The sequence below is a fragment of the Cydia strobilella genome, chromosome 12 (genome assembly GCF_947568885.1).
Source record: "Cydia strobilella chromosome 12, ilCydStro3.1, whole genome shotgun sequence".
NCBI classification, from domain to species: Eukaryota; Metazoa; Arthropoda; class Insecta; order Lepidoptera; family Tortricidae; genus Cydia; species Cydia strobilella.
The window spans coordinates 7,003,219-7,028,230 of NC_086052.1; the positions used below are offsets into that span (position 1 = coordinate 7,003,219).

The 25,012-nt window shown below is 36.7% G+C and overlaps 2 protein-coding genes across 2 annotated transcripts; both read right to left on the reverse strand.

Annotated features, from left to right (window-relative positions):
• Nucleotides 1-6,499: 6,499 nt before the first annotated feature.
• On the reverse strand, nt 6,500-8,516 carry LOC134745765 (lipase 1-like). The gene has a single exon (XM_063679845.1). It carries the CDS (start codon nt 8,514-8,516, stop codon nt 7,323-7,325), a length of 1,194 nt encoding a protein of 397 aa, XP_063535915.1. The 3' UTR covers nt 6,500-7,322.
• Nucleotides 8,517-18,271: 9,755 nt separating this feature from the next.
• LOC134745766 (uncharacterized) lies at nt 18,272-24,359 on the reverse strand. Its single transcript, XM_063679846.1, has 10 exons — nt 24,226-24,359; nt 23,636-23,767; nt 22,663-22,810; nt 22,477-22,538; nt 22,032-22,170; nt 21,713-21,861; nt 21,350-21,477; nt 20,866-21,019; nt 20,390-20,485; nt 18,272-18,523 (listed from the first exon to the last, which is right to left on the reverse strand). The coding sequence occupies exons 2-10, from the start codon at nt 23,690-23,692 to the stop codon at nt 18,299-18,301; spliced, it is 1,158 nt and encodes a 385-aa protein (XP_063535916.1). The 5' UTR covers nt 23,693-23,767; nt 24,226-24,359; the 3' UTR covers nt 18,272-18,298.
• Between the last annotated feature and the right edge of the window lie 653 nt (nt 24,360-25,012).

Consider the following 25,012-nt stretch of genomic DNA (forward strand, 5'->3'; position numbering starts at 1 on the left):
TGTGATTGAAAATAATTAATTATTTATTATTGTGTTAATAATGATGAAATTGATAATTCAATGAATACCTATATTAGGTAATCTGTATTTTTTGACATTTAGATTTTTATTCTAGAAAGTTTCTAGACTAGTATTTTTTATACAATTTTGGTGTTTGACGATCCTTTTGTGAATTCTTATTATTAAGTTTGACATATCTATAATAATTCAATGTTTTTAAGAATAATAATAACTGCATCAATAAATTGCTCTGATATTTAGATTAAGGTAATATTTAAAACTTGACAATTTAAAAGTGCTTGTTGCTAGGCCTATTTGAATAAAGATTATATTGACTTTGACTTTGACAATACGCTTCGCTTTCTCGAGGAAAGCATTGATATTCTGCCGGACTGCCGGTTACAAATAATAAAACTCGTTTTAACTTGCTGCGACATTCTCAATTTAACCGGTTTATTTCGAACGAAATATGAACTCAAGAACGAAATGGGAACGAATTGGTGTAAACCGTTATCTCAAAAGAACTGTTTTTAAACCCGTAACCGCAAACGGAAACGAAATCCTTTTCGTTCCCGGGCGAATGAGCGATAACGGTTTGTGCATTGAGACCGGTTTCCGAGCTCTGGTTGCTTGAATTAAATGAATACATACATACAATACATACATACATTACAAAACTAACACCAAAAATTTGTATGAAAAACTGGGCACACTTTATTTCTTTATCTCATTCAATAGTACTCGTGATTCTGAGTCTAAATAACCCAAAAGTTGATGGTTTTTCGAGAAAAAGTAAATGGTACCATTGTTTCTGGAATTTATTAAGCCAAATTTGATTTTATTAAAACAAATTAAAAAATCAACACACAATCATGTACCTACAGTCAAGGGCATAAATATATATACAGTCCCAAAGTTTCAAAAATATGTGTACGCTCTTACGCCTTAGATAATATAGTCGTGTTCACATATTTTTGAACCATTTGTCTGGATCGATATTTTTGCCTTTGACTGTACATGCTTTTTACAAGCTTTTTATTAATTAATTAATTTGGTACCTGTGTATGTATGTACGGGTCAAACCTTGCAAGTTAAATTTGACCCACTTCTCAGTTTCCAATGAAGCTGAAAATTTGCATACATACGTGTCGGGTGACAATGCAATATTATGGTACCATCGAGCTGATCTGATTATGGAGACAGGAGGTGGCCATAGGAACTGAGTGATAAAACAACGCAACCTAATTGTGTTTGGGGTTTCTAGAATTGTCTCGATGAGTATAATTAGTTGCCTATGTAAAGAAAAGTACAGTCAGCAATAAAAGCTTGTACCAAAAATGTTTTTTTTTAATTGCCTAAAACTTAATTTAAATGAAAAGTCGAAGACATTCAACAACTAATTTAATAGATATTTTATTACCGCCAAATTATCACCGCGCTCCCGTTGACATTTAACGTTTTCATTTTTTTTATATGACACTAAAAAAAACTAAGATTTGGCAATGGCATGCTTAAGTTGAATGTAGGGACACACATAGTATCTTCTTAGTAGTTTGTGGGATACACTCATCAGTGCTAAACTGGTGCTATAGCATACCAAAGGTTAAGTATGTATTTTGAAGTAACAATATTATGTGCAAATATTACCTACATCATTCACGTAATCATCTGAATATAACCTTGACAAAACCTGTCCATGTTAACAGCACATAATTATATTCTCGTGTATACAAAACAAGTTTGAGAACAAATCAACTAGTCACACTACTATATATAAAATTATTAACTTAAATAAATGTTATATATTAAAGAAAAAGTGACGAAGCCCTCCAGTGGTGAAGGCCGGATCCGGTTACCAGATCACCACTGGAGGACTACGTCACTTTTTCTTTAATATATGACCTCTATTTCAGATTATATTCTCGTGTCTTAATTTTAAAATTGAAACTTAAACGTAGAGTCAACTCAAATATATGTTTACATTTTTCGCTTTATTACAATAGGGTATTTGACTGTATTTAAAATAAACTATTTTACACCATGCATGAAATAAAGCACCAGAAGATTAATAGAGAAACGTAGACAGCAGTTATTTTTGGACACAATTTCTATTTTAAAACCCGTATAAAACTATAAAGAGTAGGTAATTTGATTGTGACGTCACATGCTAGTGTTTCATATAAATTTCATAGTAGCAAAATTGTTTTGACAGTTCTAAAAAAGAAACTGATTTGACTAGTAGTCAAATACCCTATTATTACAAAGGAGTAAGGTGCAAAAGTACGGGAAACGAGTAAGGAGTAAGGTAAGTAGTAAGTAAGGTGTAAAGCTTTGACGTCCACTGTACAAGCGTACGAAACGTGGCGTATTATTTGTGCAAAAAAAATCAGTACTAGGTATACCGCTGCCACCAGTTTTGACATTAACATATTCGCTCACGTCTACGTAACTTATACTCTCTATGCATCTCGCTCGTACTCGCATATTAGTGCAAGCGAGATATATATAGAAAGTAAATTACGTAGTCGTGAGACTCGTGAGCGAATGTCAATGTCAAAACTGAGGGTAGTCGTGCTTAACTATATACCTATTCCATTTTAGCAAGCAATGAAAATGAAAATAGTTTATTTCTTTGATGGTAAGTACATTGCAAATGACATTTTGTTTGGGACTACCTTGTAAGTATTATCTACCTGCCACAGGTAGTCCCGCTCTTACATAACCTAAGAACAAATTTCTCCAAAACTAAACTTTTAGAGTTCAGACCTTACCAAAAACGCAGTTTGAACGTAGACTATAGCTTCAAAGATACAAAAGTTGAATGTGTAGATTCTGCCGCGCTTTTGGGTATTTATATTGATGCTACAATAAACTGGCAAGAACATGTCCATCAAATATCCCTTAAATTAAGTCGATTTATCTATGCCTTGCATGAAATTAAGAAATGCACCGATATAAAAACAGCGACTTGTGCCTATTATGCTTAATAGTATTATGCGGAATAGTATTATGGGGAAACAGTACAGATACTTTACAACTGTTTATACTCCAGAAACGTTGCCTAAGGATATTAGTTAATGTGGATCAAATGACAGGCTGCAAACACTACTTTATAGCACAAAAAATGTTGACTCTACCATCAATATACATCTTGGAAGCTTCTATGTTCGTGAAAAACAATCTGTCATTATTTCCACAATACTCACACGCATCTTCATTACGACCTAGAAAAAACTAGCTCTACCTGAGACTAAATTGAAGATGGTTAGCACTGGTCTTTCTGCCATGGCAATAAAAATATTTAACAAAATCCCAAATAAGATCCAAGAACTGAGTAACATAGGTGCATTTAAAACCCAACTCAAAGCATATTTAATTAAAAAAGCTTTTTACTCTGTACTAGAATTCTTAAATGAAGATGTAACTATATGAAATATAATGTAATGTTATTAACTATGAAATATAATATAATAAAATATTTAATATGTAATTAATCGTGATGTAAAATGTAATAATATGTAATCTTCAATCGTAAGGTAAATTTAACAGTATTTAATCTCCAATCGCAATGTAAAATTCCATTTTAATGTAAATTTAATAATATTTGATCTCTTATCTAATGTGAAATTCAATAACATGTAATATAATCTTTAATTGGAATGTCAAATTTAATATATTATGTATTGTGACCTATAATCGTGATCCTTAGCTACTTATTACTAATTACTTAGTTAGTAAGTTACGTAGATAAGAATGTAGTTAATTAGTGAGTATTAAGTTGCAGTGCCCTACAGGGTTCATAGCTGATCAAAATTATTATGTAACATCTTATTATGTACCTATGAAGGCAATAAATGACTGAATACTGAATACATTTACATAAAAAAATTCATAACATAATGCATATCAAGAGAACTTTAAAAACAACCTATAAACTAAGTTCCACATTTTCTTAGTGTTCACACGAGTTTATATGGGAGTCATGTGGATTTAAGGGACACAACGCATATTGAGGTAAAAACAATTATCACAGGATTTGATATATTTTACATACATATAGGTACAGCTACCAGCTACATATAGGTACAAAGTATCCCTCACCTCAACCAAAACTGGTTGTTTTGTTAAGAATTAAATGAAAAACTAGTAAGACTACAACGCGTTGTAACGTATTTGCCTTATTTGTATAACAGGTATAAAATACCGGTTTAGCCAAAAATCTTCATATAAAATATATCTCACGATATTCAGTATACAAAAAAAATATTAGGAAGGCAATTCATTTAATATATGGTTTCGTAAAACATTTAATAGATATGTTGACTGTATTTAAAATAATGTATTTTACCAAAAAAAAATAAGGGACACAACGCATATGTAAAAACAATTATCACAGGATTTGATATATTTTACATACATATAGGTACAGCTACCAGCTACATATAGGTACAAAGTATCCCTCACCTCAACCAAAACTGGTTGTTTTGTTAAGAATTAAATGAAAAACTAGTAAGACTACAACGCGTTGTAACGTATTTGCCTTATTTGTATAACAGGTATAAAATACCGGTTTAGCCAAAAATCTTCATATAAAATATATCTCACGATATTTAGTATACAAAAAAAAAATTAGGAAGGCAATTCATTTAATATATGGTTTCGTAAAACATTTAATAGATATGTTGACTGTATTTAAAATAATGTATTTTACCAAAAAAGAAATTAAGGGACACAACGCATATTGAGGTAAAAACAATTATCACAGGATTTGATATATTTTACATACATATAGGTACAGCTACCAGCTACATATAGGTACAAAGTATCCCTCACCTCAACCAAAACTGGTTGTTTTGTTAAGAATTAAATGAAAAACTAGTAAGACTACAACGCGTTGTAACGTATTTGCCTTATTTGTATAACAGGTATAAAATACCGGTTTAGCCAAAAATCTTCATATAAAATATATCTCACGATATTCAGTATACAAAAAAAATATTAGGAAGGCAATTCATTTAATATATGGTTTCGTAAAACATTTAATAGATATGTTGACTGTATTTAAAATAATGTATTTTACCAAAAAAAATAAGGGACACAACGCATATTGAGGTAAAAACAATTATCACAGGATTTGATATATTTTACATACATATAGGTACAGCTACCAGCTACATATAGGTACAAAGTATCCCTCACCTCAACCAAAACTGGTTGTTTTGTTAAGAATTAAATGAAAAACTAGTAAGACTACAACGCGTTGTAACGTATTTGCCTTATTTGTATAACAGGTATAAAATACCGGTTTAGCCAAAAATCTTCATATAAAATATATCTCACGATAAATACAAAAAAAATTTATTAGGAAGGCAATTCATTTAATTTATGGTTTCGTAAAACATTTAATAGATATGTTGACTGTATTTAAAATAATGTATTTTACCAAAAAAATATTGGAAAAACGTAGACAGCAGTAAAATATTTACACAATTACTATTTTTAATAATTTTTGATAGTTCTACAATAAAGAGTCGTTAATATGACCGTGACTTCACACCATAATTTTAAATTGTTTTGACAGTTCGAAAAACCGGCCAAGTGCGAGTCGAACTCGCGCACGAAGGGTTCCGTACCATTACGCAAAAAAAGGCAAAAAAAATCACGTTTGTTGTATGGAAGCCTCACTTAAATATTTATTTTATTCTGTTTAAGTAAGTTAGTAAATCTTGATTGCAAACCATGGTACATAGATGTTACAAAATATTATGTAAAGTTTCATATGGACCCCGGTGGGGTGTAGCAATTTTTCTTATAACTAGCTTATACATAATTATACAAACTAAACTTAACTACTTTCATAATGAAAGCGCTAGGCTAGGTATAATTATAATTTGTGAATCAAGATATAAAGAGACTACATTGTAAAAAATTAATTAATTGTGACTTCCATAAATTCTTTAACAGTATAATAGGTTTTTTTATCAAAGGTTTTTGAAACATATACAGTGGTACTACGTAAACGAAATTAATAACTAGCTTAAATCTAAAATAGGCCCTTGAGGCATTGTACCAAGGATGCTGGCGGCATTTCCCCGCTGTATCGCAATGCTGATACGTTGTGCGAGAAAGCCGCCAGCTCTTCGGTCACCAGTTACGTCAACCAGACGCTTCGCGATTTCTGCAAACAACTTATGCGCGCTGGGACCCCATGGACCTAGAGTTTCAACTCCAAATGGAACGAAATGATACTCTCTACCGAGGCTCTTATATTTATTACGTTTTAAAATTTCGGCGCTTTCCGCCGCTCCGCCCGCTTTTACATTAGTCCGTTGGAGGTGGGACGGTGCCAGTGTGTCTACGCAGGTAGCATCCCACACCAACATCCGTCCCAAGCTCCAAGGAACCAAGGACATCCCATCGGGCCTCTTAAGAATACATATTAAGTTTGTTTCTTATACCTATTAATTATTAAGTTTATTTAAGGTTTTTAGTATTTACTGTTATAGCGGCAATAAAAATACATCATCTGTGAAAATTTCAACTGTCTAGCTATCACGGTTCATGAGATGCAGCCTCGTGACAGACAGACGGACAGACAGACAGACATACGGACAGACGGACAGTGGAGTATTAGTAATAGGGTCCCGTTTTTACCCTTTGGGTACGGGCCTGCCGCGAACCATTTACAGCGTTCGGTTCTAACCGAAATCGTACTTTTAGTTGGTACCTACCTACTAAAAATTTGCTTGTATATAAAAAGTTTAACAGCTCTGTATAAAAAAACAGCTGCCAACGCCATGATTAAATATAATTTAGCAGAAAACTGTAAACCTTTCATAAAATAATTTAGTTGCTGTGTATTTGGTCCACTGGGAAATGTTGTTGATTACTACCAAAAACTTATAAGTTAGTTAGTTACCCAAAGGGTAAAAACGGGACCCTATTACTAAGACTCCGCTGTCCGTCTGTCCGTCTGTCACCAGGCTGTATCTCATGAACCGTGATAGCTAGACAGTTGAAATTTTCACAGATGATGTATTTCTGTTGCCGCTATAACAACAAATACTAAAAAGTATGGTACCCTCGGTGCGCGAGTCTGACTCGCACTTGGCCGGTTTTGTATTACGCTATCTGTTAACTGTGCCATTTCATGTGATGTTAAATAAAAATGTTCTATCTATAAGATAGAGGTGTCAGAAATCGAACTGTTGGCGTCATTTGTTTGGCAATTTCTGAATTCTATATCTTATATTGGTGTTCAATCACTGATCAACATCACTAAAGGCAGTGTTATTAGTATATTTTATCGTGTTTATACTCTGTCAATTATTATAAAGTTTCAAGTATTTTAAAATCTTTGGAAACAACGCGCTTCGGATATCCTTATGAACCACCATATTTAAGTGATTCCAGAGAGGATCTTCCATGTACACAAATTCCTTAACATTAGGTAGTTTGCTAACAAGCCATTCCACGTCAATGGGGTCCACAATCCAATCATTCTTGCCCTGGATAATATACGTCGGTACATTGACTGCTGACAAGTTGAATTCAGGTGGATCACCTCCATACATTTTGATATTTTTCTCTGGGCCATAATCAAATTTACAGTAACTATCAACGTTCATGCTTTGCCCGAATCGAGCTAAGTTTTTGGTAGAAGTTCCTGCTGGGAAATGCGTGAGTGCCAATTTCACGGTTTCCAACGACATTGATTCGTGATTTGGCGCATCTATATAACATATGATATATGACAAAATCTCAGGCTTGTACTGGCTCAGCCAAACTATAGGACTCAGAATTCCCTTCCACATCAACTCAAACACACCTATTTTTTGTAAAACATTTTGGTAGTCCCGTGCAAATGTCGTCAATGCCCTAAATAATGGGGATTTTGTGTGTATATGTTTAGTCGCAGGCGCTAGTCCAATCAGGACTTTCACTTTATCACTATACTCAGGTCTTTCGGAGCACATTACAAAAAAACTCCCTGAGCCTTGCGAAAGACCAATATAGCTCAGCTGAGGTTCCCCAGTATGGTTTAACATTAAATCAATGGTGGCTGGTAAGTCATATTTTCCAATTTCATCGACTGAGAAATCCCAGAAGGCCGTGTCCTTGTCAGGGTCCAGGGTTATATGCCTTCTGCCATCGTACGTGCCCCGAGCGTTGCCGACCCAGACATCGTAGCAAGAGTCTGCGAGTAGGTAGGGCAGTCCATTGTCAACGCCGGCGTCCAAAAAGCAGTCGCCAGTAGCCAACACGCCATTTATAAGTAACACTGGTGTTTTTATTTTTTCGCTATTACATTGGGCACTATAAGTAATCCTGTATAAGTTAAGAAGGTATCCGTCTTCTGTCTGCACAGTGTAATTTTTACTAATATAACCGTGTTGTCCGACTATTTGTGTGAAATTTCGATCATCACGTTCCCTGGAGAGTTGGAAAATTACCCGGATGGTTGAGAACGTGGTAAAACATCCTAAAAGGAATACGAACACGAACGTCCAACTCATTGCTGTGTCTGATACACACTAAACTGGATACATTTCCGATATACGACTATTAACAAATCGCAAGAGTGGTCATGGTCATAGACTAAGGCTCGATGTGTGTTGTCCGACGCATAAGGTGCGTTCACAACTGGACAACAAGAATTAGTAGACGTATAACGAGATGAGACAGCTCAGCCGGTTGTGACTATTTTTTTAACTGATTTCCAAAAAAGGCAAGATTTAATACAGATCCGTAGTTTCATTTTTAACTTTTATTTTAATTCATTAAAATGTAAAAAATCGAAATCTCTTAATTTTGTTTTATAAAATGAAAAAGAAAAACATTCGAAATTTGGAGATCTCATTTGTTATAAGTATAACTTAAATTTAAAAATTAATTGAATTTCTACTTTGTTATGATTTCTTGCTCATTTCCTATGCTTTCACGGCCTATTTCGCGACACCGATATGAATTCCTCTTTCACCCTTAAATGCATAGTGTAGAATGCATCCTATACAACAAAAACATCTAATTTACATAATTAGATAAAATTTACTTGTTCCTATATAATATTACAATAGTAAAACTAATCCGTTTTCTGCTTTTTTTACTTAAGTTTATTATATATTAACAAGTTTGGGAACAAATCAAATTATTTTATTAAATATTTTGATTTGTGTTTTTTAAAGTAGTCACACTACTATATATAAATTAAAAACTGTAATAGATGTCAAAGACGCCTAGTCTTACTAAGATGGCATATAGTCGAGAAATTCGGACGGGCACCGCCGTGGCGGGGTGGCCTAGGGGTTCATGGCGTTAGCCGCGATAGCTAAAGACGCCGGTTCGAATCCGGCCTTCACCACTGGAGGGCTTCGTCACTTTTTCTTTAATATATGACATCTATTACAGTTTTTAATTTATTATATATTATTTTTTATTTTAGTTTTACGCAGTATTTTAATTTATAAAAATTACGGTCGTTGTAAGACGAAAATAAATGTCGGAGAACTTGGAAAAATCCAGAATTTGGTGATTTAGTACGTGATTTTGAATGTTTTTTCGGGGCGTCGGGGATTGTAATTATTTTATATTTGAAAACTTTTTCATGGGTATATCACAAAAAGTGTACCTTTCTGATGATAGTACAATTTTTCATATATCTCTTACTCTTACTGAAAATTATCTATTTACATAAATATGATTTAGCCTATACAACTTCTAACACTGATTTCGCAGTGAAAATCGAGGTTATACCTTTTTTACTATTTATCCCATAATCAGCAAACAATTATGCAACACATATATTCATTTCGGGCAAAAAGAAAAAATCATGCATTTAACTCAATTGATTTAAGTTAAACGTATGCATAAAATCGAATTATTTAAATGTATGTATGTATGTATGTATGACGACCGGCCTGGCCTAGTGGGTAGTGACCCTGCCTGCCGCCGATGGTCCTGGGTTCGAATCCTGGTAAGGGCATTTATTTGTGTAATGAACACAAATATTTGGTCCTGAGTCATGGGTGTTTTCTTTGTATATAAGTATGTATTTATCTATATACGTATATACATATATCGTCGCCTAGCACCCATAGTACAAGCTTTGCTTAGTTTGGGGCTAAGTTGATCTGTGTAAGACGTTCCCTTATATTATTATTATTATAAATAGAGTAGAAATAACAAATTCAATACGTATAGGTAAAAGAACTGTTATATGAGGATTAATCAAATTTTCTATCTGTTCTCGCGAAGGTTCAGCGCTTGAAAGTTGCTTCCAAGACCATGTAATTAGTACAGTGGCCATCAGATATATCGAAGCGGCCAAGGCGGTGAAAAATATCTGACCATACACTTATACGTCTTGGTAATAGAGGCTGTGTTCAGACATTTGTGAATACTTTCCCTCCGACATATCCGATGGCGACTGTACACTAAACGATGTACAAGTTGCGGGTAATTAATTTTCCAATAATTTTCAAATGCTCTCGGAAAGCAAAGTAACGTCAGCGACGTCATAATGACGTAACGGACGTAATAATGACGTAACGGACGTCATAATGACGTATGTAGTATTTATTGGGATAAATGTAAATAAGTAAATCTCGGAAATAAACTTTCCGAGATTTTTCCATGTGAAAATTTCGCAATTTTGGAAACTTCGACGGCACATCAGTAGGCACATAACATTATTATTATCATATAATTTGCAAGTTTGTCGAATCGGTAAGGACTTACAGGGCAGGATGATTAGGTAGCGAATTGGCCAATTGAACTGTCATTGTAGTATCAGGGTGCTTAGCCAACGTGCCAATCGTTTACGCTCCGTTAGGTAACAAAACGCAACTGCCTCTGTTGCACTAATATGGAAGTGATAGAGAGAGATGACGACGCTACGCCACGGAGCGTAAACGATTGGCACGTTGGCTAGGCACCCTGAACAGAAGGTATACTATGCATTCCTGTTAGGCTGCGTTTCAACATTTTCGACAGCTGTGCGAGGATGCGTTGCTGAGTGTTGTGAGATGTGTTTGTTGAGAACCAATAGAATCACTTCATTTGTTTTCCTCGCTCACAGCGTTCAGTGATTTTATTGGTTCTTAATAAATTAATAGTTTAAAAAACACTAGAAAAACACGCTTTTATAAATGCATGTAGTGCAAACACGACTATGATACGATATTCCATCATGGAATGCCAGTGCCTATCTTCCGGCTTCATCATCAGACATTGAAACCTAATCGTGGTCAAAGTTCATTACAAGACTTTTCTAACAAATCCAAACTAAGCTATGATACGATGTTCCATCATGAAGTTCCAGTTCATATCTTCCGGCTCCATCATCAGATCAGTTCGACAGTACCATATTATTGTATCGTCATCAGAACTACATACAGCTGCCAATTTTCATGACGCTACGATCCTTGAAAGATGGTTAAATTAGTTTCCATTACATAGTTACATACAGCGGGCTTAGCACGGTAGCATTTTTATCGCCTGTCACCATGCCTGTCACGTTCTAATAAGTATGTAAGTGCGAAAGTGACAGGCATAGTGACAGGTGACAAAAATGCAACCATGCTGACACCGCTGGTCGACCTAATAAAAGCGTGTTAAAAAACACATCCCTCGCAACGCATACTCGCACATCTCTGGTCTATACGCAGCCTTAGACGTTAGCGTGTAAAGTTGCATTAATAAACAACACTTAATTAGACGACAGAGAATAGATAAGTTGATAATTATGACATAATTACCTCAGGAGGCAATTCATTCCATATTCTGCACGTTCTGGTTATGCTACTTTCAAGAAGATTACATAAACAATGGAGGTCGAAAGTAGAACCTACTATGACCTTGACTTGAATACATCTGCGTGCAACGCCCAGTGTTTTATAGGGTTATGGCTATTTCGCTGTGTTCGACTCGCCCACTTCTTAGGCAAGCAACTGAAATTCCTATAATTATTTTCAGTTGTCGAGTCAATTAGGGCCGGCCCTACGCTGACTCAGGAATCAATTTGGGGGTTGTAACGTCACCTGCTTAACTATTTATATGCCTTGATTTGTCGCTTTATATTATTATGTATCTGAAGGGCTGGTAAGGGATAAACACCTGTGACTTAACATAGATGGAACTGTGATAAATTACATAAATAAACCTGATCTGAAAGAACCTGGATCAAAATTATTTTCGTTTCCTGGTTATGTTTTTGTGTGCAATATGTACTTAAATACCGACAGTGAGAGATTTTTAGGGTTCCGTACCCAAAGGGTAAAAACGGGACCCTATTACTATGACTTCGCTGTCTGTCTGTCTGTCCGTCTGTCACCAGGCTATCTCGTGAACCGTGATAGCTAGACAGTTGACATTTTCACAGATGATGTATTTGTGTTGCCGCTATAACAACAAATACTAAAACCAGAATAAAATAAATATTTAAGGGGGGCTCCCATACAACAAACGTGATTTTTTGCCGTTTTTTGCGTAATGGTACGGAACCCTTCGTGCGCGAGTCCGACTCGCACTTGGCCGGTTTTTATTTTTACCAACGGGAAAGACAAATTATGGTACGTACCTAACGCATTTTTTTGTTTGGTAAAACAAATGAAATCTCGACAGACGCGTTAAAAGACAACAAAAACACTTCAAACTGAAATAAATTACTCACATTTTTTATCATCTAGCTAAAAATGCTATTCAAAGTGACGCAAGACGAATGTACATAACGTGCATTTTTTCTCAATTTTACGTAATTATTATGTAATGTGTCCTAGGTCGTAATAATAAATATTTCTGGTACCTACCACTGGTACTAGCACGGCGTTGTATTTTTTATCTTTATACTTTTTTTACCTATGCGTTTCCTTTTTATTCATCATTCCGTTATCATCTCAGCCGAAAGACGTCCATTGCTGAACAAAGGCCTCCCCCAAGGATCTCCACAACGAACGGTCATTCGCTGCCCACAACCAACGGTTTCCCGCGACTTTAAGCAAATCGTCAGTCTATCTAGTCTGGGGCCTTCCCACGCTGCGTCTTCCGGTACGTGGTCGCCACTCGAGAACCTTTCTGCCCCATGGGCCATCGGTTCTGCAAGCAATGTGGCCCGCCCACTGCCACTTAAGTCTGGCAATTCTCCGAGCTATGTCGACAACTTTAGTTCTCCTGCGGATCTCATTTTTGATTCGATCACTTAGGGAAACACCGAGCATAGCTCGCTCCATTGCTCTTTAAGTGACCTTCCTATGAGGCCCATTGTGAGCGACCACGTTTCTGTGCCGTACGTCAACACTGGCAACACACACTGGTTGAAGACTTTCGTCTTAAGACACTGCGGTATTTTGGACGAGAAAATGTTACGTAGCTTCCCAAACGCTGCCCATCTAAGTTGGATTCGACGAGCAACCTCTTTTTTAAAGTTGGACTTACCTAACTGGACCGTTTGTCCCAGGTATATATAGTCGTCAACAACTTCAAGCGTAGATTCTCTAACTTTCAAAGGATTATATATATTCGCTCCTAAATTGCGACACTAATTTACATAAGACCAATTTCTACTCGAAAATATTTCCCCGGACCCAGGTAACCTCTGCCAGCGTCATTGTTCACATAGTCAGAAAGTCAGAAGTCATTTAGAGTGTAAGGCGGACCCACACACCATTAACACTTCCGTACTAATTTATATTCTTAATTCATCCCCTTATGGTGTCTTAGGACTTGATTGCCTTCTACCCAAAGCTGTTTAAACGTTTTTGCGTGATTGAGTACAAAACGTCGAAACTTTATTTAGGTTATATTAGTATGATACAAACGGGAAAACAACTTCAGGAACCGTATATCATTATGTACCATCGCCCACACTGCTAACTCTCCATCGGTGGACCTTATTACAAAATTACCAGTATTGTACCATTAAATACGACACGACTGCTCATGCGCAACTTTTAAATCAAATGTGCCGTTTATCCGAAATCTTCGCCTTTATATACGTGTCGCGATCTATTATTGCTTTCAATTCTTGTTCACTCGTGCATTTATTACCGTTCTTATAGTCGTGTTTTTAAAGACTACTTCACTAGATCCCGATGAGTTTAGCGTGTGTAAATTGTATGTCAGAATCAGGAAGCGGCCCGAGCCAACTCGGACATGCGGCCGGGTGAATCAGTAACCAATCTATTCTTGTTAGGTTACAAGTTACAACTGCTTGGGAAAAAGAGCATGTAATACCTTGGAATTTCTTGAGAGTTACGTTGTATCATGATGAAGTATCTCCATGTTTTGGGAACGAAACTTTAACGCGCCACGAAATCTGTCAGTGGGCGTTTTGAACTGCCGATATTGTTTTACACAAAATTTTGCTGAAACGCGATTTTGTTGCTTCGACTCATTGTCTCAAGTTCAGTTAAAATATTAGGCTAAAATTTTTTACTACACTAATGGCTAATGAGAATGGCTCAAACTAATGAGAATTGCAAATGCAAATGTTTCCACTGAAATTAATTAATTTATTAGTCGAATTTGGTTTTACCAAGCCACTGCATAAATTCGGTTTGGCTTTTGACTGAAAAATCCTAGTTGAAACTAGTTTTCATTAAGGCGTTTCGGATACTTAACTAATTTTAAGTATTTTAACCTGTGGAATACACTTTGTTTAAATAAATAATTCAAATGTTTAGCTGGTTTCACAGGTCATGGCAAAAACGATATTGTTTTAGAGAAAACCACTTCAAAGAGTCCCCTCTTCAAAAAAAGTAAGTACATAAATTTGGTTAGGTAACAATTTTTTTTTACATGAATTTAGAAAAAAATTATGTGTAGGTACCTACGCGAGAAATAAATCGATAAAAAGAGCATAACTCATCACCTGGCAAAGAAAGTAATATGGATTTGATGAATCCAATCGAGATAAAATCATCAGGACTGTAAAATCAAATGATCACGAACTCAGGAACTAAGAAATAAGTAACTAATGATAAGACGTTACATTGTGCAGCAATATATAGTGCAGATTGGTTAGGGAGATGTAGGTATTACGAAATCTAAGTCTGCCCGTTCAGTTTTAAACGGCTCTAGTCATTCAACCCTAAGCTATTATACTATATTACAAAACTAATATATTATCGTAGACGTGATTAGCCAAATGATAATAAAGTCTTTCAAAGTAGAAAATATGCAGTAAATATGAACATTTTCAACGCGAATGCGACTTTAGTACGATAGGTACAAAGTGCAAAGTTGGTCAATTAGAATTCAAGATTATGCCGTTTGGCTTTTTAAAGGGCACCTGACTGTACGAGATGACGGCTAGTCATCGTCCGAGCGCCAATGTTTGATGTGTCGTATATGAAGATGTATTCACACAGAACTGATATGTTTTTTATAAACGAATATCACAAACAAATGGACTCCAACAACGTGTAAATCCGTTGCTTGTTACATAAAATTCACATGTTCTACTATTTTCACCCAGGCATAGCTTTAACGTTTGACTGTTAATTTTTGGACACCAATGACCGATATATATACGCACCGTAGGTTCAACGCCAAAGACCAATTAATCGGTCATAGACCACAGAGCAACGTAGACCTGCGTGCATGTGCATAAATTTCAATTTCAGTTTTGACACTTCGGTGTAGTGGCGTCTGGATGACTGCTTTTGTGTTTGACACGGCGTCGAAAAGGTTAAGAGTACGTGACTAGTAAGTTCTAAATTGTTAGGGCTTCCCGCATGATATGAAGCCTTCGGGAGTTTCGGGGCGTGTTCAAAAATTTACATTTATTCAGGGTAAAATTAAATGAAAGGTCTCTGACAGTGAATTACTCAATCGACCTTCTTAGCGTCACTGGCACCATATCAAAACCGTTAACCCAGTTTCAAATTGTACTGGTAACCATGGTAACTCCAGGTTTAACCGGTTAACCCTAGGTTAGTGGGATGGTGCAAGTGGCGCTTAAGGAACGAACAAGTAACGTAGCTAAACGTTTCAATTGACAAGGGTTTCCCCTACTCTAATAAAGAACCAGTATAACAACCTTATACAAGCTACTAAAGTAAGACCAAGCTAAGTTGCACGCGATTTTAGCAAGGATAACTTAGCTTGGACTGTGGACTAAATCTACAACATAATATTAAAAGCGCTAAGAAAATAGAACGTGCCTTCAACGCCAAATAGTAGAACAACTGGGCTTATAACCGCGATAATCGAAGTTCACAAATTGCGGTCATGTTTCTCTGTCACTTCAATTACGCCTACATTGGAGTAAAAGAGAAAGATCCCCGCAATTTGCCAATTTCGGTTTTCGCCGTAGGCCCTCTGTTTTCATCCTTACTCTTTCTCATTTGTAAACATAAACACTTCGTGAACATGACTTAAAGACAAGCAGCCGCCAAAGTAGCAGCCAACCGCTCAATCAAGGCACGACGGCTAAATAGGCTGTCGCTAATTTGGGTTATCGACACGGGAGTGACTAATGCAGCTAATTCTGTAGGGAGCGAATATGTTGATATGCTGATACATAAGCAAAATAATAATAAATGTATAACCGCTAAATATAAGGGCCATGCACGTTGGAGGGTCTGCCATCTTGGGGGTGCGTCGTGGTAGAATGTTCGCGATCCCAGGACGCCCCCCAAACGGCATATTGTGGGAAACGCCGGTGTGGGTTTAGTTGGTAGGCTCCTCCCCCTCTTTTCTCAGTGGTAAGAGCCGGGAGGTGAGAGTCCCACATACCCCCCCATAATGGGCCCACCTCAGGTCAGGGGGACGACGCGTAACAGCATTCCCACACCGAGAAACAAAAAGGGGTCTGCCATCTTGTGGCCTGAATCGGAAACATAAACTGTACACTGTACATTGATAAATACTTCACTCCAAAGCTAATTTTAATAAATAGGCCCCAGTGTGAAGGCCAACAATATTTATCCCGCAGCCACACATCCCTATTGACTTGTATTCCGTCCTTACTTGTTATTGTCAAAAACGCTTCTCGCTCCGCTAAAACCTACTCTTATTATTCTGCTTTAGATGTGCGTCACCGGACTGTTTGTGTGCCAAGAAATGCAACTAAATGATGCAGTTCAAATAAGTGTCCATGCCCTTTAAATATTCTTCTGTGAACTAACTATTGTAAAGATCATGTGTTTAAGTACATACTTTGAGAATGTTCTGTTAGAAGTATTAGAACAAATTAAATTATTTACAGAAAATACTTTAATTTGTTTTTATTTTAAGTAGAAACACTACTATATAAATTATAAACTGAAATAAATGTCATATACTAAGAAAAAATGACCAAGGCCTCCAGTGCCCCAGGCTGGAATCGAACCAGCGTCCTCTACTATCGCGGCAGGTGCCTGTGCCATTCGGCCACTGGGCCACAGCGGCATAGGTCGAAATTTTCCAAGTAGATGCACTTGTTACTGAAGGCTAAGGCGCCCCCTGGCCATCCCTAAGGTATTTTCATTAAAGTATTTTCTGTAAATAATTTAATTTGTTCTAATACTTCTAACAGTATTGATTGGCAGCGCCATCTCTCTTGCTAGCTCGAAATCACATGGATGATTCAGTTAGAAGGTCGAACCATACTGTTCACCTAGGGATGGCCAGGGGGCGCCTTAGCCTTCAGTAACAAGTGCATCTACTTGGAAAATTTAGACCTATGCCGCTGTGGCCCAGTGGCCGAATGGCACAGGCACCTGCCGCAATAGCAGAGGACGCTGGTTCGATTCCAGCCTGGGGCACTGGAGGCCTTGGTCATTTTTTCTTAGTATATGACATTTATTTCAGTTTGAGACTGTTTTTAAAGCTGTGCTTTCCCATAATTAATACTGTACATGGCTCTATGTAATACATGACCTCTGGTTTTAATTTCTGGTTATAATAACTTTTTCTAGGGAACTGTCAGACAGCGTTTGAGAGGGAATACTGGTTCTTGTAAAATTTGCATACAATATTACTTGCAATATACAAAAATACCCATACCCCATGAAATTATCAAATCAATAATATTAACTATTTACAAGAAGAATATTCAAGGAGCTACGTACTCGTACTTACAGCATCACGTTTAACTGGCCAGTAAATGTCAAGGTAATGTGTTGTCATAAGGCTTACGAATTAACAGTGTCGACGATTCCATAGATCAAGGAAAGTATCATCAAGGTTGACTTCTTAGTTACTAAAGAGGAGTTGGAGTCAAGCAACCTCGGGCTGGTCCAAGCTGGCGGACCCTGAGATGAAGCCGTGGACTTAACGTGGGCAAACACCATAAATGCTCATGAATATAATAAATTTCTCATTTGTCATTACAATCGTTTTTCATATTCCATTCTTGACATTTCTTCAAATAGTCCAGATCCATAGCCAGGTCTTTGTAGACGGTCTTAACATCGGCTGTGGCTGCAGACCCGGCAATATTGGGTGCGTCCTCCCTCGGTTTGAAAAGGGGCTGAACTGTAATGCCCCACAGCTTGCCGAACATTGACATGAGGCCGATAACGGAGAGGCCTAGAAGGAACCCCTGCAACAAGGGCATTCTTAGTTAAATAAACAATAGTGACATTTTTAGGAAAAAATCGAATGTCGATAAGGAAAAATTATAATTGCACCGTTATGTTATGGCACTAGCGCCTTATTGACACCCGACATCAATGAGTAACCTTTTGCTTTAAAATGGAACTTAAAGACAATAAAACCAATTAAAATTATTCTCATATGCCACAACGGCGGCTCACCTACAATTTACGACCCGCCTGATGAACAATCAAACAAAGGTGTCACAAGCGCATTGCCAAACTTTTCATTGTTGAAAAGTATATTGAACTAGCTTCTGCCTGAGACTTCGTCTGCGTAGAATGATGATTGATAAAAATTACCCTATGTCCTTGCCCAGGCCTCAAATTACATTACATCGGTTCAGCGGTTTTTAGTCCCCAGCAAGATCGGCCGAATTTCACCTTTGTATGGACAAACGGAGTTTCGTTCTCATTTTAAAACTGCGTGTTGATTTGTAATGAAACTTTGCACACATAATGACATGAGGTATATGTAGATCTAGTCCTGTAATTAGTTTATATAACAAACGAAACAAAACAAAAACAAGTTTTTTATGAAAAATTTAGAATCGCTGTATTTTTTAACTATGGTATCTGAAGCTACATAAACGAATTACAGGACTAGATATCTTATCCTATTGTAATTACAAAGTTTCAGAGCAGTCTAGCTAGTCGTTTTAAAATGAGAGCGTGACTACGTTTGTATCTAGAACCAAGCTTGCTGGGGACTCTTGAGCATGATGAGGTAATAGATAGACAGAGTTACTTTTGTATTTATAATATAAGTAGGAATAGGTAAAAGTCTCTCAACACTATAACTAGATTTTTCAAAATAATTAGTTGTTTTTTAAAGTTAGGTATACATGGCCGTGCTCCATTTTATTATATCGAAATACTCCTAGTCATGTTTAAATCCTGAAGGCTAGGCATCTGATATAATAAACAATCGAATACTCGTATGATATAGTGTTATCTAATTCATCTTTGCGATAAATATTTCTATAGCAGAACATTGATGAGCGAATATAATTTGGAAGAGAGCCAAGATTTGATTCATGAAGTGATGTGTGATAGGTTGATCTCCAAGGCGGCGTTAGTTCGAGAAATTAGATCTCTGGACGCTTCGAAAATACGCATATATCATTATTTTAAGGGCGCGAGTCCATGGCCATTGAGTTGGATCCAACTTTTCTCTATGAATTATTGGATTATATAATATTATAGGTACTTTGTACTAAGTGTGCCTTGTAGTAGAGAATGTCGTTTGGCATTAAATCCGATTTTTAACCAACTTCAAAAAAGAGGTTATATTTTTGGTTATACAAAAATTTTATATGGTCCCATTTTTGACAAAAATCTAGATCTGATGATGAGATTCATGAAGAATCGAGGGAACTCCTCAAATCTTATACATATAGTGATTTTTCTATTTTCATCGACAAACCAAGTATTTGCATTCAAAACTGTCCTATTCAACGACGCGTATTTCACGTTTGGCGATCTGTCTTCTTCGTTAAGTTGGTTAAACAAGTAAGGTTTTTTTTAAGGAACATTTTTATCAAGATCCAGTATAGGTACAGGTACTGATGACGGGTTCTATGACGAATTGAAGGAACTCCTCAAAACTTGATGGATTTAAATTCTGACCTTGAAATTTGAAACGTAACCGAAGCTCCAAACTTTTTAGTGACTGCCAGACAGGAACGAGTCCAGCAAAATTGAAATGTAAATACTTTGAGGAAAACACTACTAAAAAGGATAAAATAAAAATAAAATCCATTTTATATGCGGGACCATCTGAAGTCGGTGCGAAGTCGGTTTTTAATACTTACAATACTTCCACCGAGGTCCGACAGGAATAAGTTCCAGTCGTAGTTGTATCGCTCCTTGTATACGGACACCATCATAGTGTTGAAGTGGATGTACAGCTTAAATCATTATAAATGGACATTAATATTAATTGAGGAAGTGTGCCTCTTTAACAATTGCAGTATGTTCCGTGACAACTTTTTCCACTTTTCATCAGTTAGGTTAGACCCATGAGGGAATTGGTCCCAACTATAATTTACCTCACATTTAAAGATAACAGCGCAGTTAGTAGATGTCCCAACCAATTTTAAATTTTGTATTTTTTTATTTCTTATTTTTACTCTTCCTAAGTAGGTAAGCAATAGGGGAACAACCCTAAAATGTATCCCAGATTTTTTTCATTTTATTCTATGACCATATATATACAGACAAACCTAGATAAGTAATAGAGTTCAAGAGACCCGGAAAGATTACATTATTAAACATAATTATGACTTACATGTGTCTCCAAAGTGGCAACACCGAAGTTTAGAGCCCACACCTTCTTCATGGAATCCCATGTGTAGTCGCTCCTCCGGAATGTTACAAAGGCATTGTAAAGGTACGAACGACAGATGCGGGGACAACTAGTGCAGTTGTGATCCTCGTACATACTGGAAACGATTTTTTAATTGATTTAAGTATACCTAATGCAAAAATATACATATAAGAAGCAACTGAAAGTACTAAAGTAAACCAGTAATATTAATCTGGAAAATGGACATAAATATTAACTAGTTGGGTAAGTGCAAAAACTACCACGTGACTTAAATTATATAAAAAACCAAAAAGTTGTATAACAAAAGAATCCATGTTCAAGAAGACAAGACAAACTTTAACTTAATAGGATGAGTCGCTCGTAAACGTATGTTTCCCTCATGCAGTATTTTATTTCGCTACTGTTTAAATATGCTATGCTATATAGCTACCATCGTAACTCTAACTTTATATATTCCGTGATAAGACTTCTCATGTCCCTGTAGTTGTCGCAACGGGGAAGATCACTGATCATCCAGGGTCCAGAGCACCCAACAGCCTCACCTACCAGATATGACACGTATTTAGTGGTGCACTGCAATGTGAAAAACAAACCTATTGAAAAGTTTAAAGATTATGTTCATGCAATGAGAATCAGTCGCGAAATTTATCTGTGAGTCAGAAAAAGCGACAGGTAAGTGCTAATATTGATTGAGCTCTATCTGTGTATTTAGAGTAGAAGTACTGGTCTTGTAGAGGACATTGGTTACATCTGACCCTTAAAGAGAATTAAGGACATTAGGTAGATAAAAGCAAGTCTAGCTCCCTACCTCATTTGTACTGTAGTTCTCCCAGTTCACACACGGATCGTGATCTCGACTGATCTTCTCATACTGGTCCACTGAGAGCTTCACGTCTATGGTCTCGCCGATGTTCACGTACAAGTAGTCCACCAGACCACCGTTGTATACTGCCACTTCTGTTAGGCATAATCAGAACTATAACCTGTATTATAACTATTTCTTTACCAGCTCTGTTAAAGAGAATACAGAATAGCATGCATCCGAGCATAAAAATAAGTACTTAATAGCCAAAACCAATTGCGTACTTAATAACTTTACAATTAGACCACAGTTATTTATTGCTTACCAGTAAAAGGTTCCATGGAATAATGCACGTAGACGTGGTATCCTGGTGGAGTGGTGCTGATGCTGTTAGCGATGTCCAGGGCGTTGTGACGAAGCGTCAGGGAGTACCCGGCGCTTTGGGATGCCTTATAGCTCAGCACCTATTAAACAACTGACGTAAAATATTCTAACATAGAACCTGATTACTCATTTTAAAACCTCCAGCTTGTAGCCCTGAAAGCAGCGATCTACCTTATTTACTTCTCATACTAGCAGATGGCTGATTCTGCTCTTGCAGGAAAGCAATAATCACAGGACCGTGAGAACTTAGTTCAACTGAAGCAACTATGCGACGTACCAACAGCGACAATAGGCAGATATCGAGAGAGTTGTCATTTTCACTTTTTCTAATTAGCGAATAGATATGTTTGCTAAAAGGAAACCTGGTATGGCATTATTTCGTTTACCCGCGGTGTAAGAGTATAACATCGGCCCATCATGAAGCCAAGAGTTGATTCCACCTCCAAATCTGTAAAAATTACAAGTCTCTTTGTAGACCAATCAAATAATTTATTACGATTTCGGTTGGACATATTATTAGAGAAATCCTATTTACGATTAAAGTCCCTACAAACATAAAATCTTCTACTTACTTTCCACCAGCCCATCAAAACCATACTGTACGAAGAACTCGCCACTGCTATAGGTGATCTCTTCCCACAAATGGTCCAGAGTGACGTGGGAAAAGTTGAAGTTGCGCCAGACGGAGGTGAATCGAGGGTGCGAATACAGGCCATATTCCTGGCGGAAGGTATACATTTTTATTTATTTTACGTTTATTCATTTAGATAACAAGATCCATTTTGTTAGTATTCTACAAACTAAAACCTAAAAACTATGTTAGTATTCGTAACTCACTAATGACAACGTATTTTAATTAAGTGTTGCATTATTGAGCACTCATTCCTTACAGCTATTGTCTTCAGGAGGCTTTTTGGGCTGTCACGTATTCTGTTCAGAAGCGATGCCATCTTTTTCCGCAGCAGAACATTGAAACTGTCTACGCGTGCTTCCGCGAACATGGTCGATGCACTGCAGAAACGTGACAACCCCAGCAGCGCCCTGAAAGCATTATTTTACTGGACGCGTAGAGAGCTGAGCTACCAATATGATATTTCAAACATTGATTGGAAATTCCAGTTAAATACTGATTGATTACTATCCAGAATTATCATCTGAAATATGTCAGCGATGTAACTATACAAATAAGCAGCGACTTTCAAAAGTTATTTTAAAGTAAATTAAGATATAGATAATATTATTTTAGGATGTTTAGGGAACGAGACTGGTGGATGTTGTTTAACTTCAAGAGAAGTCGATTTCTGGTCTGACGTTGTTAATTAAATATTTAAGCCAAGCCGTTAAATATCATAAGGCCAAAAATCCAATTCATAGAATTTTATATGATAACCCTGCCGCAAATGCATGCAAATAGAAAACAAATGTACCTCCATCTTTTTATATTTGTACGGTGGCTACATCAACGTCTCGTTGAAGTTGGAGGTTCTGTGGCTCCTAATCGGGGTGTTAGTCAACTCCTGCACACATGCTCTAAATAAAACTTACCTCCATCTTATCGTACTTGTACGGTGGCTCCCGGCAGAACGTAAGGCTGGGGTACATGAGCGTCTCATTGAAGTCGAAGTATGTGTGCGTCGTGATCGGGATATTTATCAGTTTCCGCACACATGCGGTTATCTTAAAGGATAAAAATGTAAAAATTACAAAACGTTTGTTTCATTAGTTTGTTCAAACGGAGATAATTATCAATTATGACAGAAATTTATTAGTATGGCAGCATAAACTTACTTCTCTGCAGCAATAGTTAAACTGCGACTGATGAGGATGGCATGTGGTTGTGCGACAAAATGACAACATCGGATGTTGGCATGGAAATTACTATTATAACATTAGGAATCTTTGTCTGGATCATAAGCGGGATACATCACGACAGCATCATGGTTAGTCAAATTAATATTCAAAGTTTACCTTACGTTGCAATTAGATATAATTTTAAATACTAAGTGGCTCTGATCTGATCTGATCTGATGGATCTGAATGCCACTGATGAAAACCGTTTAATGAAAATCATCCTTGAAGCTGGGATAAGTGAATGACGAGGATGACTATAGTATTTAAAGTAATAAGTAGATTACCTGCTGTATTACTATGCAGCTGCATACCAGCACAACGAGCGTCCGGATGAGGTTGGGTCCTTTCAGGCACTGGTAGCATTTTTTCTTAAACGTCTCTGAAGGCGCTTCTGACTAACAATTTTTATTGTTTTACTGTTTAGGCAGAGATATACAAGATGGAATTTAAAGTTGGTGAGATCAACAGAACCGGCGTTCCTGAAGTATTGGAATCTAGCTCGATCCAGGAGAAGAATTAAGATTAGTCTCATATGAAGTATAATATTAGCTAAATTAAAGGAAAATTTAGAAAATTCGCCGCAGATAGTTATCAGTCCACTAAGGCTTGTTTGGTTACAAGCTAGAAATGGCGTTGAATGCAGCAAACCATGCACAAACAATGTCGGAGGGATTCAATTCGAAGTCGTATTTTCAAAGGGAACTTTACAATTATAAACTATACTTTGATCTATGTAACCTCCAATCAAAGTCCTACGTACCTCTGCGTAAAGTTTCGACATTTTTACTCAATCGTCCTCCATGTTGAAATACGTCCGAACGGCTGCATTTAACCGCAGTTAGTCCTGGCAACTACGGCTAAGAGATTATATTATAAGCGTTTACAGCAATCGTAAATAAAGATTAGGGTGGTATTGAACTTATTTTCGCGATTAGATGAGCAAGGGCAGGGCAAGGTTTTGTGTGTAGTGTTAATATCGACTGAGCGAAGCGGAGGGAAGAAGTGGAAATAGGTGTTTTCATATAAATAAGTCCCATTTGTTTCCGCCTTATGTATGGCGGCGGTCAGGTG